Source organism: Accipiter gentilis, chromosome 14 (assembly GCF_929443795.1).
Source record: "Accipiter gentilis chromosome 14, bAccGen1.1, whole genome shotgun sequence".
Lineage (NCBI taxonomy): Eukaryota > Metazoa > Chordata > Aves > Accipitriformes > Accipitridae > Astur > Astur gentilis.
This window is the reverse complement of record NC_064893.1, coordinates 23,173,128-23,187,512: the sequence shown is the minus strand read 5'-3', so window position 1 is coordinate 23,187,512 and position 14,385 is coordinate 23,173,128. Positions and strand designations below refer to the sequence as shown.

General features: G+C 47.9%; 2 protein-coding genes across 7 annotated transcripts in view; both read right to left on the bottom strand.

The window, feature by feature from the left end:
- Positions 1-2,992, bottom strand: part of JPH2 (junctophilin 2) — a 33,383-nt gene extending 30,391 nt beyond the window's left edge. The window contains exon 1 of the mRNA XM_049817348.1: positions 2,272-2,992. Coding sequence (XP_049673305.1) covers positions 2,272-2,650 — 379 coding nt within the window. The 5' untranslated portion in view covers positions 2,651-2,992. The remainder of the gene's footprint in view (positions 1-2,271) is intronic.
- A 3,859-nt stretch (positions 2,993-6,851) lies between these two features.
- On the bottom strand, positions 6,852-14,319 carry LOC126045834 (oxidative stress-responsive serine-rich protein 1-like). Of its 6 annotated transcripts, none has more exons than XM_049817389.1 (4): positions 14,249-14,319; positions 10,275-10,391; positions 8,414-8,527; positions 6,852-7,667 (listed from the first exon to the last, which is right to left on the bottom strand). In XM_049817389.1, the coding sequence occupies exons 2-4, from the start codon at positions 10,349-10,351 to the stop codon at positions 6,974-6,976; spliced, it is 885 nt and encodes a 294-aa protein (XP_049673346.1). In that variant the 5' UTR covers positions 10,352-10,391; positions 14,249-14,319; the 3' UTR covers positions 6,852-6,973. The 6 variants fall into 6 exon arrangements, with proteins under 6 accessions (XP_049673346.1, XP_049673345.1, XP_049673344.1 ...); XM_049817388.1 differs by lacking the exon at positions 14,249-14,319 and adding an exon at positions 13,641-13,951; XM_049817387.1 differs by lacking the exon at positions 14,249-14,319 and adding an exon at positions 13,655-13,951 and having other exon boundaries at positions 10,275-10,388.
- Positions 14,320-14,385: the final 66 nt, after the last annotated feature.

Genomic DNA, 14,385 nt, shown 5'->3' with positions numbered 1-14,385 from the left:
GAGCTGCACGTTCCCAGAGCCCTCTTCCTCACGTGGCTAGCTTCCAGGGACCTTGGGAATCACGTCCCCTACTCAAGGGACGGCAGATTTCCAAAGCCTTTCCAGATGTTTATCTTGGCAACCTCAAATTCAAATATTAACAGGTCCAATTAGCAGCCTGGCCACATCTGGATCTTGCAGATGGTTACCATGCACAGGTGAGGAGACAAAACACGAGCCTGTCCTGCAAGTCAGCAAGATCATTCCACCCCTGTCCGACGCACGTGATGCTGGCTGGCGATCCCCACCTTGGCTTCAGATGCAGCTTTCTACACATTCCCCTACGCTCAGAGAAGCTCACGTCTTGAATGAATGGCTCAGATCGGCCAGGACGCGATGGCCCAACGCAAGGAGCAGCTGCTGGGCACCGGAGCGCAGCCCTTGTGAGCCAGGTCTGGCCGGGCCCCGGGGGGCTCCGCTCAGCGCTGCCCGGGGAGGCTTTGGCAGGGCACATCTTCACGGAACAAGGCGAAACTGCCAACCTCGGGCGGCACCAGGGATCGCACAGACGGCACGTTCTTGGGTGTGGGACAACACCCCGGGGAGCACTACGTCGACCGAAGCAATATCTTACATATCCTTACAGGAGAAATTCTTGACTCGTCTTTCTCCCTCTTCTATCCCAAGCTTTCAGTCCGCGATCTAATCATATTCAAACTCCTACATCAAGTTTTGCCTCTCAAAATTCTGTGCAACATTAACTTTAAATCCAGTCACCCTGCACTCTTAGAAGAAGATGCACTTTAGGAAGCAGCGAGGAAGCGGCCATACAAATTCATAGGAGACCTTGACATCTCCAAAATTAAAGTCCCAACGGCAGCCGTTGCTGATAGTTACCTGATCGCTGCACGGTACTCACCAGAGCACACCTTACACGTAACGTACACGTCTTACAACCACACGTGAAGTTTCTGCAGTGCACGAGTGCATGCACGTGCGTTAGCCTGAACTCTAGCTGCCACTGTGCAACCTGCGCAGGTCAGCATTTAACTGCTCCACAGCCACAGGGCAGAGGGGGAAGAAAATTTAAGGAGCCGGGGGGACACATCAGTTCGTGTCTGCACCTACAACCTCCAAGGGCACAAAGAAAATGAGTCAACTTCAATACTATATTCCCAGGCTTAAAGTTAGCCACGTACCTAGGCAACTCATTGAGAAACATCTATGAAAAAACATTACCCTGACAGCCAGTCTTGAATCAGTCCATTTTTCTAATGTCTATAAATCAGATGCTTTTCATTAGGAAAATTTATACCATTACTGTTATTCTTCTTTACAAACTAACTCTATTGCTTGTCCTAGATAAACCTAGATGCAATTCGGATCCATATTTTGAAATGTATTTCTTTCAAATCACCCTCTCTATTTAGCTATCCTAAATATGGCAGCCTGGAACATTACAGTACTGAAGAGCTACAGAATTACTTGCACAGAGATTCTTGCAACGTTTCTAACCCCAAAATTGCCACTAATGCAAGAACACAATTAGACTGAGCATTTACAGAGCACAACAAATATCTGACTATGCGGTGCACTTGTGTACTACAGGGGTTGAGAGCTTCCAAGTAATCAAAGGGATTTATTTTAGGGAAAGGCGTGTGACTACGTAAACAGCTTAGATGAACTCAACCAAAACAGTTCAGCAAGGCAGATGTCCAGGCAGCCCGTCAGAGGCACGCAAGTGGCGTTTAATGCATAGGCGAAGTGTTCTACGATGCCGTGGGTGGCTTCTATCCGACGTGAAAACATTCACAACTCGCTGCCCAGCAAGGAGTGACCGGCTCGCTGCACTCGCACGCCAGAGAAGCATTTCTGGTCTAGTTCAGTGATGAACGGCAATAACCAGTGCCTGGGGAACCAGGAGTTCACAAATCAAGTTGGTTGGTGTTAACTATTGATATGGACACTCGAGAGCAGCTCCCGAGGGAGGGGTGGTGAGGGCAACGCTCCTGCTGCTCCTCCCTCGTGTCCGCAGGCAGCGAGCCGCACACGCCGCACCCGACGGCGGGGACAGGGGACACACACGTACTTATGAGGCGGTTGCCCCCCAAGCCCTGCTTCTCAACTCAAGCACCCCAACGGTTCATTGTGGACCATCACGCCTGTCCGGACCTCGCTACTGGGGACAGGATTAGGTCACCCCTTCGGCGGGCACAACACGCAGCCTCTGCCATGGCAGGCTGGCTATCCCGCTGTTCATCACCCTCTCAGCCCCTCCGGAGTCACCCTTACCTCCGTCAGCGTACGTCTCGGTGCCATAGCCATCCTGCAGGCCGTTATTCCAGGTACCCTCGTACTTGGCTCCGCTGCTCATGCTCTGCCTCGCGCCGTACCGTCCCTTAAAGCCATGGGTCCACTCGCCTCTGTAAACCCACCGTCCTTTGGTCTCGATTCCTAGGCCGTGCCTCTTGCCTTGGGACCAGTAGCCTTCGTAGGTGTTGCCACTGGGCCACGTGTACACACCCACCACTTCGAAGCCATAGTTCCAGGAGCCCGAGTACTCGCCCTGGCCCTTGGGGCCGGTGCAGATGCCGTGCCCGTGGGCTTTGCCCCCCTCCCAGCCCCCGCAGTAGGCACCTCCATCGTCGAAGTCGAACCTGCCGCCGCTCATGGTACCCTCCGGTGCCCCCCTCAGCCGGGCAGCTCTCCCAGGGGCAGAGCTCCGGGCCGCGGCTGCCGCATCCCCGAAGGAGCCGGGCTGGGCGCCGGGAGCGGCGGCTCCTGCCTCGCCTCGCCCGGCCGAGGGGCCGGGGAACGGGAGGAAGGAGAAATTGGAGGGAGGGGAGAGGGGCGGGCCGGGCTCGAGCCCGAGCCCCCCCCCGCCCCGGCCCGGCCCCGGGAGGGGCAGCCGAGCCGCGCCGCTACCTGCCCCGCCGCCGCGCCCCCGCCGCGGGCATGGAGCCGAGCCCCGCGGCGGAGGAAGGGGGTCCCGAGCCGGCCGCGCTCCCCCGGCCCGGCCGCCGCCGCCGCCGCTGCCCTGCCCGGCCCGCTCCGCTCTCCTCCCCCGCCGGGAGAAAGGTCAGCGCTGCCCTAACAAGGCCATCGGATCCCAGGAGCTGCTCCCAAAAATAACCCCCCGGAGCCCGGCCTCCGCCTCGGGGCCCTTTTATGAAGGAGGGAAGAGACACATCCCCCCCCGTCCCCCGTCCCCCGCCCCGGGCAGGGATCCAGGCGGAGAAGACGGCTGGGAAAGTAAATGTCTGCTTAAAATAGAGCCTGGGAAGGGGGCGCGTCGCTCCCTCCACACCGGGCGCACCGGCAGGGCAGCCGTGCCCCGCCCCGCCGGACCCCCCACCCCGGCAGGGATGGGCAGAGGCAGGCGGCGGCAGCCGGGGGGAGCACGCTGCGCCGTCGGACAGCCCCTCCGGGCGGGCTTGCTCGCAGCGGTCCTGAAGCGGGCAGGGTCAGAAGGAGGAGTGGAAGTGCGGCCCTCACCCAGATTACAGCGTACATCCCACTCACCTGAGGGCAGCGCAACTCGCCTCCCTGTGAAATTCACAGCTCCTGTGAATTTCCAGAGCTGCTTTAGGGTAGTGAAGAAAATTCACCAGTAGTCACTCCCTCCTCTCTCCCCAGCAACAACAACTCACCAAAATCTCCTTCTGTTTAACACCTGGCACGTAATTTAGTCTATGTTTGGAAAAGAAAGGTGAGACCCTACCCCTGGGACTGTTGCAGACACCTTAGTAGTGACAGCCCACCTTCCTTGCTTGTAACAATCCATGTCATCAAATACACATGGTAGAGAGGACAAGGAATGAACCACCAGGTAACAGGCTAATCCAAGGCCTCCCTCTTTCCAGCCACAGCTGTCCCATCTCCTAAAGACATTGTCACAGCAAGACCATGAAGAGATGACCTTCCCCTCACCGACCACGAGCTGCTGAGAAGCTGCAAGACCATGGGGTGAGACCGTGCGGTCAGCAGGCTGTGCTCTGCCCTTCGAGATGAGCTCCTAAGACCCACACCAAGCTCTGGGGCAAAGCTGCCACAGACAACAGCAAGTTTCAGACGCACATAACGCAGCTTTACAACTTGGACAACCTCCCCATCAGTGTTTCTACAAAGAAGAGACATAGAAAAAAACCATACAATATATAAATGCAAGAAAAGCTAAGTATGTCTATGCAGCATATAAACTAGAACATAGCTGTAGGCAGAGGTGAGAAGGACCAGCTGCCCACTATAAAGCTAATTACAAAAGGCCTCAGGTTTATTCAGCCACAGGAAGGAATAGGCACTTTGGTGAGGGATTCCAACACAACTCAGAAGTGCCACTTGGCAGAACTAGTCCTCTAAAACTTTCCTTTTTTTTTTTTTTTTTTTTAAGTCAGATTTTGAAATTGGCTCAAGTTGGATTTTTTTTTTTTTTTTTAAGCTAAGCTTTTGCACTACTCAGTCAAGCTTTCAAGGTCCTTGCTGCACGATTAAGGGCTGGAAATTCATATTTTCTCAAAGCAAAACCAGAGGGTTTTGGTTTCTGGGTAGACCAAAGCATCATTAAAACACCTTGTAGTAACAGAAGGGAAAGTGTCAAGGCAGCAGTTGCAGCTGCCCATGGTTTTCTATTTCATGGTGTTCCAGGATTTACCAGCCCAAATATGTTGTAACTGCCCTAAGAGGACACCAAGTTCAGGACCATGTAATCATTCACTTAGCAACTCTTCCCAGTTACACTGCAGAGTTGTGAACTGATAGTACATTTCATTTAAATATTAATAACTTATGCAGATATTGGCATTTGGAGAGCCTTTGTTGACCTCTAACATACCCACATAATCAAGCTTCAGAAAGCACTAACACTGTGTGTGCACAAAGGCACGACACAGAGCTGGTCTTATTTCTTCATTTTGGCAAAAAAAGTCACATTCTCACCCAAAAGGCTGAGGCGGCAGCAGAGCCTGCTGCACCCAGCCAGCCTGCAGCCGGCCTGGGGGTGACCTCTAGTGGCCCAGCACTGCTCGCCTCCCTTCCCAATCCGCACCAGTTCACACTGCTTCCCTTCCCAGTCTGCACCACTTCCCGTCTTTCTGCTCCTTTTTTTTTTTTTTTTTTTTTTTGCATTACCTCCTGGATTTCAATCCACTTTCTATAAGGAGGTACTATAATGAGGATCGCACTTGACCTTGCAATCCTAAATCCTGCAGGTACAGGTCTATGGTGACCAATGAAAGAAATGGTAAAAAGCAGCGTGGTCTTGAAAGGTGTTCTCAGCCCCACAACGATGCTGTGGCTGCTGCCTACAATCATTTGGGAACAGTAAAGAATAATTAATTGAGAAGTAAGGTCATTTTGCACTTTGCGTCCCAGTACTGCAGACAATAGTTACCCAACAATTGCCTTGAATTCAGAACATGGGTGGTAAAAATACAGCCATTTAAGAGCAGGGAAATGGAAGGGAGATGTGGGACCCAAGTACACTCTGCAAGTGGTAGATGACACTTCAGAACAAGCAGAACAGGTAAATTTGCATGGCCACTTAGTTCTAAGATACTAGGTACTGCCACAGAAATGACAAAAAACCCCCGAGAGTAACACCAAAGAATTGTCTCCATTTCTTCTCCAGACCTTACAGGTCAGAAAAGTTCGGGCACTGCAAATAGTAAAGACAAACTTAATACGATTCATCTCTCCCTCAACAAATCATATTATTTGACGGGATGCTCTGTTGCTATACACATATGTATAAAAGACAGATTGTGCTGACACACACAAAGTATGGCAGGCTGGTTGTTTACGAAGAAGTAGATTTCAGGAAGAATGCAAGGCTCCACCAATGTTTTGAACCTGGACAAGGCATCTAAAGTGACAACGGTTTAGTAAAAAGACTGGAAGGGAGGAGAAAGAAAACACAGTGCTCAGGATTTCCCTACTGTGCAGCTGACAACTGTTCACTCAAGTCTATAGGTCCTAATTTTTGAAGGGTTGTACTTGGTGTTATAGAGCAGGCTGAACAAAGCTAAAGAAAAAAAGCCAAAACCACAAGAGGGCATGAGTTAAGACCACTGAAGTGAGCAAATGCTGTCTCAGCCCTCACAACACACTGAACAGAGTCCATCATCTCATTTTTCCTTTGGTTAACTGAAGAAGCAATCCCCCTGAAGAAAGCAGGGTATTTCTCATGCTGCAGACAAGTCTCTAAGGCCTGTTGGACATCCAACAAAAAGTTACCCTTGCTTTACATTTTCCACTAACCAACACTACAGAGATCAGAATAACCTCTTGAAACAATCTTGCTTTGATCATCCAAGTTTCTTTTCCTCATCAGGCAGCTTGGTAAGCAAATGTTGTGTTAACCTAAGAGCATCTGACTACATTAACATCATCAAAGATAGGGCAGGAGGATGCCTGTGCAGCTGATCAGAAATAAAGCCTTTTTAGGCACAAAGAAATAACAATGCCTCCAACCCAAGAAAAGACAACTCTGTCTCCTGAATTTGCCTAGAGCAGTAATAGTACCAAGAAGAGGACAGGAGATGGTAACTCCTTTATGAAATAAAATCAGAGGCACAAGTGTCCAAAACCACAAGTGTTAACAACCTGTGATCAAAGTGATTTCAAAGAAGCTGAATTACACCAAGTTTCTCACAATAAAAGCTCTCATCACCAAGCAATTGAGAGACTCTTCTCCTCCAACAAACCAAAACAAGAGGATTTTGAAAATGAAGTAGAATTTCCCAAGTGTTAGGTCTCTTACGTATAGGCAGGTACACTCTAAACACATTCACTCTATTTACTTCATTATCTATGCCAAGCTTAAATGGTAATGCTTAAGCTGAGCTGTTTGTCCAGCTTAAATAACGAACATCAGCTAAGATGCAAAGAAGTGTTTTTATTGCAAGCACAGTGAGCAGGGAGTGGGCTGCATCTCACATGAGTGTGACTGAGGGCAGATTTAAACTACCCACCCTTCTGGTTTTAGTGCTCATTGCTGTCAGGTGTACATCATTTCTGCCATGTGAGACATTTTCTTTGGAATATACAAGTAATATTCCATGTATCCCGAAAGATCTTCAATAGTCACATCATCCACAAAGGCCCTGGCTTGCTCAGAGCAAGAGCGTGGAGAACTTGAGGGAGTTCTTGATGGCAAAGACTGGGAGTGATCCTCAGAAACTGTTCTTCTATCAGGTGCCAATGGGAGGGTGTTCTGCAAGCCAGAGAATTTGTACACTTCCATATCTTGCCATCGTTTACACTGACAGGCTTTATCTGCACATGCACATGGCTTATTTGTGTTCAGCTTGGACATAGATTGAAAATCAGAAAGCTCCGTAGTCTTTAGGCTTGCTTTGGATACTAGAGAAATGGCAGCTGCAGAGTTCTCCTGTCTGTTCTCTGATGCCAACTGTGTAACAGAAGCTCCCAAAGACTCAACATCAGCTCCTTTCTGGCCGATGTCAGGAGCAATACTGCATCGTTCGTGTGCACAAGCTTCCTTTGGGACTGGCATCCCAAACACACCGCTGTCGTCCTGGGCATCAATCTGACTCTTGTGCACTAGCTGGTTGCATGTGGAATGTGATTTTGTGCTGCAGTGGATAAACTTTGGAGGATGAAGAATTGGAGACTTGGAACGCCTGCGACGCTGGGTTCTTACAACTCCTCTTGAAGGCTTCTTCATAGACCTACCAGGGAAAGATACGAAAGGGAGGGAAGATTTAGTAGAAGACTTATTGCTGGATTACAAATAACATTGGGCAAAATCTCTACTGCATTTATACTGCATGCAAGAGCTTTAAGCTCAGAGTATTTGCTCAGGATATTCTGCTACCTTGGAATTTGACTTTGTTCTAGTCAAGCAGCTGTATAAAACGTAAAAGGAACACCTGAGAAATGAAACCAAAGTGCATGCTTTTAAAGTTAGAAAATAAGTAAAGCATGTGAAACATGACAAAATAACCTCTAAGAGAATGACAAAGCACAAGACAGCACAAAACTAATGAATCAAGGGCAAAGGGTGGTTTTGTTTCAGCAGGAGACGAGCGTGAAGTTCTCCATAGACACTCCAGAAACCAATTCTTTATTTGAATCTAGTTCCCAAGGCACAGTGACAGCTTCTGCAATGTCAATGATTGAAAGAGATGCATTGTCTGATTCAAAAACAGCACCTCAGGTTTATATTAAGAAACATCTATAATGTTTAGCAACCTATAGCTGAACAGCATTTCCTTTCACTTCACATAATTGTAAATAAGAATAGTAGTCACATATGAACAGAAAAAGGTGGTGGAGAGTATTTCATATAGCCATTTAATAAAGAAAACTTGGGTCCCTTGTTTAGGAGCGTAGTTACCAGAAACCTTGTCTATTTAAAATTCCCTTTCAACGCAGTATCATTTGAAGTAGTCTGATAATGCCAAGCTTCTCTTACCCATGCCAGGTTTCCTTAGAAGTACACACATTCTTAGGTTTGGTTTCATCTGCCACGGTTCTAACTAGTGGTCTTGGACTTGTCCCTTCACCCACAGAGAGAGATGCAGTAGATCTGTGAAAGACAGAATGAAAAGTTATCAGCCCAAATTGGTTAGCATTATGAGTACGAAAAAACTTATGAATCTTCTTTCCCACAAAAGATGGCTCCAAATCATTTACACTATGTCTTAAAAGACCTGCTCACAAAGACAACCCAAATCAGAAAGATAGTGTTTACACATTCCTATCTCAAAAGTTTGTGTAACAGACTCTTTCACCAAACATGATGCCATTCAGGAACTAGACTGCAAATCCAAACTCCACATGTCAATGACAAAGCACACACAATGGCTAAAATTCAGTTTCCCGGGAGAGGGGGGGGAACAACACCATCACTGAAGAAACACGTCTCTTTTTCCAGAGACAAATCAGCCATTCTTTCCTAAAAATAAATGTTCTTTGGACATAAATAGACTTTGTTTAACTGAAGAACACTTAAGCCTCTGTCTAGGACCACATAAGCTAAAACTCTTCACACTATTGCAAGTTCAGTCACTTGAGCAACATTGTTGTGTCAGATCTTCAACTGTTATTCAAGCCAGGGACCTTGGAAGATTTACTAGTTTTTGTGGTGCTGCAAATTCTTCCCAAACTCCCATTTTCAATTATCTGTAATAATCCCAAGAACAATTTTTCCAAGTTGTGACTTCACATATTACACTGGAATTCACAAAGAAATTATTTTCCAAATCGTACTTTAAATTAGTTTGTAAGGAGGGCAGATTCCCTGAAAAGCAGTCCCCACACACCAATCTAGGATAGGGTTAACTGATATTTAATAGAGTCCAAACTGTTAGTCAAACATCTGCAATTTTCCATTTGAAGGACAATGAACACAGAGCAGAAAATTGAAGGCCAACAGTAAAAACTCCAAAGTAATTAAGTACGCCTGACTGGGGTGTGGGACTAGAGATACTGAAGAAATGAGAGGCATTTGCCTGGTGATTCATTTCTAACAAGTTTACTTACTTAAATGAAAGATAACTTTAGAAGCCCATCTACTCACGGTCTAAGTTCTATGGTAATTCTAATTATCACCTTAGTATTTATTTACATACTGCCTTACCTACAATTTCATTTCAGTTACCAGCATAATTGTCAGCAGACCCCACCCCCTCCCCCCCCCCCCGCTATAAAAATGATCATCACCAACAGAAGACACATGCTGCTTGTGTTTTGCCACCTGGGACAGGGAGGGTAAGTGACACATGTCAGATCTCCCACAAAACAAGACAACGTAAAAAGCATTCTTTCCCATTTAGTGATTTTGGTTATAAATAGGAAATTTGTAAGTGACAGCAATGAAAATAGTTTGTATGGGAATCATGCTCTGCATCTAACACTCTCCTTTACTGACATGGAAAGAACATTTCTCTCCTGGGAAAAGATGGGAGTTTATTCTCATGACAGGCCTCCAGAGCCATGACAATATGCTAACTTCAATAGTAGAGTTCTAGTGCTATGGACATAACCGCTGGCAGCCAGATTCACACCAAAATTAGTTTCAAGCATATTGTCAACTGCAGACTATTGTTAGGTTTGTTTCAAGCCTGTTGGGAGCCAACAGTGACCAAACAAATTACAATTCCTTGAGAAGCACAGTCTACAGCTAGTGAATTTATTTCAGTTTAACTACAATGAAGCCTTTCAGTGCCTAACCTTTTGCAATTACCTCATTCCTTCAAATTTAACAGCAAGGGTGTTCCCTTTGAGCCCCTTTGTAATGTGTTAACTCTGTACCTCCCTGTGGTGTTACTTACCCAGCTGTGTCAACTCTTAGCTTTTTGAACGCTGTCTGCAGGCTTTCCTCTTCTCCATCCTTAGCTTCTGTTTTCATTATTGGGATGGCCAGAAGGTGACAGAGCTACCATGTACTGCTACAAGCAGAAAAAAAGACATATGAAAATAAGGACCAATGCCTTGTTAAAAACATTAGTTGCCCAGCAGCATCATAATACATGAAAATAAACTCAAAATAGCACACTGAGTGCACAAAGCTGAGGTCATTCTAGTAGAACATTTTTGAAAGTTGATTCAGAAGAAGCCTTATGATACCAAAGAATGGAACAAATAGTCTCTTGTACAACTGCACAGGTGAATTAGCAATTTAAAGTAAAATTTGGTGTCAATGTGTCTTGCACATCCATTACAGACTCTTCCATTTGTCTTACAGTGTTACCAAAATAATTGCAGAAGAGGTGAAACGTGAGAAGGAACAGCAGTATTAGAAACAGTTGACTTTCTACAACTGCTACTACTAGTCTACTTTGGGACTTGATGTTACATATATACTTAAAAACAACAAACCCAAAAGATTTTTCTTAAAACAAGATAAAGTTTTAAGCAAACAAAATTTTTTGATCTTATGTCTAATCCCAGCACGAGTTACGCTATCCTATCAGAACATGGTATTTTGATTGCCAATAGCCATTAAAATTTTCTCTTATTTGCTCTCGAACAAGTACAAACACAAATAAGAATACAAACAGCAAATGGTAGGCCTTGTTTTAAATTTAAAAAAGGAATTGATAAAAACTGGCAAACTGGCTGATGTATTTTCTTCTTAAAACCACCCTGGCCATCATTTAATCTAGCTACAAAGGAATCTCAAATCTTTCTAAACTTGATGCTCTTCAGTGCCTTACAGTTCTGCAGTCACATGCACATCCTACACCAGCCATGCTTCTGCTAAAAAAATACTCAATAAAGGCCTGATTCCTTAGCGTGGCTTTGCTTTTGCTGAGCAGAAACCAGTGACAGTAGCAAGTCTCAGTTCTACACCAGACTACCTCAAGCTCAGTATTTGTTGAAGTTTACCTGGCTGATTAGCCTGCTTCATTTAATGCTTTTGACTTCACTACTTCTGGAAAAACAGGGCCATTTGGTGTGGGTGCCTTTACTGCGAGAGCCTTTGGCCACGCTGTATGGGTCACGAAGAGATCATCTTCTCAGTCTTTTTTTTAAGTTACAAGGTTGTCATACTTGACAACATTCTACAGCATTCTTGTTTTGGTAGACAAGGGGAGAGCAGTGGATATTTTCTACCTGGACTTCAGTAAGGCTTTTGACACTGTCTCCCACATAGAGAAGATGATGAAGCATAGGCTGAGCAGTCAGTGAGGTGGACTGAAAAGTGGCTGAACGCCTGGGCCCTGAGGGTGGTGATCAGTGGCACAAAGTCCAGCTGGAGTTCAGTAACTAGTGGTGTACCCTGGGGGTCAATACTGCATCCAGTCCTGTTTAACATCTTTGTAAATGATCTGGATGATGTGACAGAGTGTACCTTCAGCAAGGTTGCTGATGACACCAAACTGCAATGAGCGGCTGATACACCAGAGGGACCTTGACAGGCTGGAGAAAGGGGCCGACAGGAACCTCACGAACTTCAACAAGGGGAAGTGCAAAGCCCTGCCCCTGGGGAGGAACAAGCCCATGTGCCAGTACAGCTTTGTAGAGAAGGCCCTAGGGGTCCTGGTAGACACCAGGATGGATATCAGCCAGCAACGTGCCCTTGTGACAAAGGGACTAACGGTATCCTGGGCTGCAGGTCAAGGGAACTGATCCTTCCTTCTGTTTAGCGCTGGTGAGGCCACAGCTAGAGTGCTGTGTCCAGCACTGGGCTCCCCACTACAGGAGAGACACTGACATGTTGGAGAGAATTTAGCGAAGGGCCACTAAGATTATGAAGGGACTGGAGCATCTCTCCTATGTTGAAAGGCTGAGAGAGCTGGGACTGTTCAGCCAAGAGAAGAAAAGGCTCGGGAGGGATCTTGTCAATGTATATAAATACCTGAAGGGTGGGTACAGAGAGGACAGAGTCAGGCTCTTTTCAGTGGTGCCCAGTGACAGGACCAGAGGCCACCAAAACACAGGAGGTGCTGTCTGAGCATTAAGAAACACTTATTTGCTGTGAGGACTACTGTGCACCAGCACAGGCTGCCCCGGGAGGCTGTGGAGTCTCCCTCCTCAGAGATATTCAAAAGCTATCTAGACACAGGCTCGGGGTGGCCCTCCTTGAGCAGGGGGGTTGGACCTCCAGGGATCTCTGCCAACCTCAACTGCTCTGTGATTGTGTATCTTCCTGAAGCTCTAACAATCCATTATGAAAGTAACTATCCAAACCCAGCAAGTGATAACAGCTCTTTTAAGAACACCACACTTACAGAGAGCACTAACTCTACCTAATAATACAGCAATAATGCCTACATTAGTACTACTTCTACCAACTAAGCACCAGCTTTTTTGTAGCATGGAAAAGAAACAGTCTCGGTGAAGAGAGAGGAGTAATCTGAACCTCTGCAGCTCAGTTACTTGTGCAGTACAGAGTGGTACTTTCTGCTCCCTCACAACCTCATTCCTGTTGGAGGTGGCAGCTTTCCCCACTCTTGTTCCAGCTCACTCTGGTATGATTTCATCTGGACGCCCTGTATTGCAGACAGCTATTATAACACACGCAGAAGGATAATGTATCATAACAACTTCAAGGCACACGTTGTCCAGTGAGTCAGACAGCAAGTAAACATGAGAGGAGGAAGCAAACGCAGAGACTGACAGTAGGATGCTCATCTGAGCAAGTTATTATTTTATATACTCTCTTAGTTAAATAATACTGCTCTGGTGAAACATATGGTCCCTACGTAAGTAAGATTTTTGCTTGACCCAAAAAGAAGAGTCTTTAAAATAAAAAAAATTCAGCCTACGACCTTTTTTTTTTAAAAAAAAAATACCAAACCTCTGTATTACATAACCTTGGTGAGCAAGAAGGTGAGCAAGAAGTTTTTAAATCACTGTACATTATTCAAAACATACTACCAGGTTTAGACTAAATATTTTATCATGCCGCCCTTCATCACTGACCCAGTAAACCCTCAAAGCGACACCAAATTTATTCAGATAAAAACCCACCTACTCTGTGATAACTAAGTATAAGCTTAAGCATTTTAGACACACCTGCCAACTAGCACCGATAAAAAGAAACAATTCATTACTGTGAAAAACAACCAGAGTTCAATGTTGTGTCAAAAACCACATAGAACCACATTATGTTCTTTATCTGCTAGGGGAAGACACATCCATCCTTTCCCATTTTATTTCCAGCTATTTCCCAGCAATACAGGGCTACCAACCCAGCTCGGCACACCGCAGGGCCTCCGCCACTGCTCCATCCGACGGTACAACGCACCAGCGCTTCCATTTGGCTTTAAAGACGGGCACGTAAAGGGATTCAAGGCTCCCCGACGTTCACGGCCAAGGCCTTCAGCAGCAGGAGCAGCGCACCGAACGGGGACACAGGCAACCCCTGGGGCAGCACACGGGCAGGGGGACGAGCGGCAGCGGCGCTTCCCCGGCCGCTCGCAGACGGCTGCCGCCCGCAGCCGCCCTCCGGGCGCTTCACAGGCCTTCGCTCCCCCCCGGCGCGGGAGCCCCCGGGCCCAGCGGCACCCGGCTTCCCCCCCCCCGCGCAACCCCGAGGACACCCCGGCCCCGCAGCTCCGGGCGAGCCCCGCCGCCGGCGCTCGGTGCCGACCCTCGGCGGGAGGGAGGCCCGGCCGGCGGCGGGGGTGACTCAGCACCGCCGGGGCTTTCCCCAGAGGCCTCCACCCCCGCGAAGGGACCGGCGGCGGCTCCGGAGGAGCCGCGAGGGAGGGGGACGCGACGGCCCCCCCGGCGCCGGCCGCCGAGGGGAGAGAGGAGGGACCCGCGCAGGGGAAGGCGCCCCGCCGCCCACACTCACCGCGCTCGCCCGAGGGGCCGGACCCGCCGGGCCGGGCCGCGCCGCTCCGCGCCGCCGGGATGAGACCCGCCCCTCTCCCACCGGAAGCAACGGCGGAGGGGGGGCGGGGCCGGCGCCGCTCAGCGCACGCGCCCTCG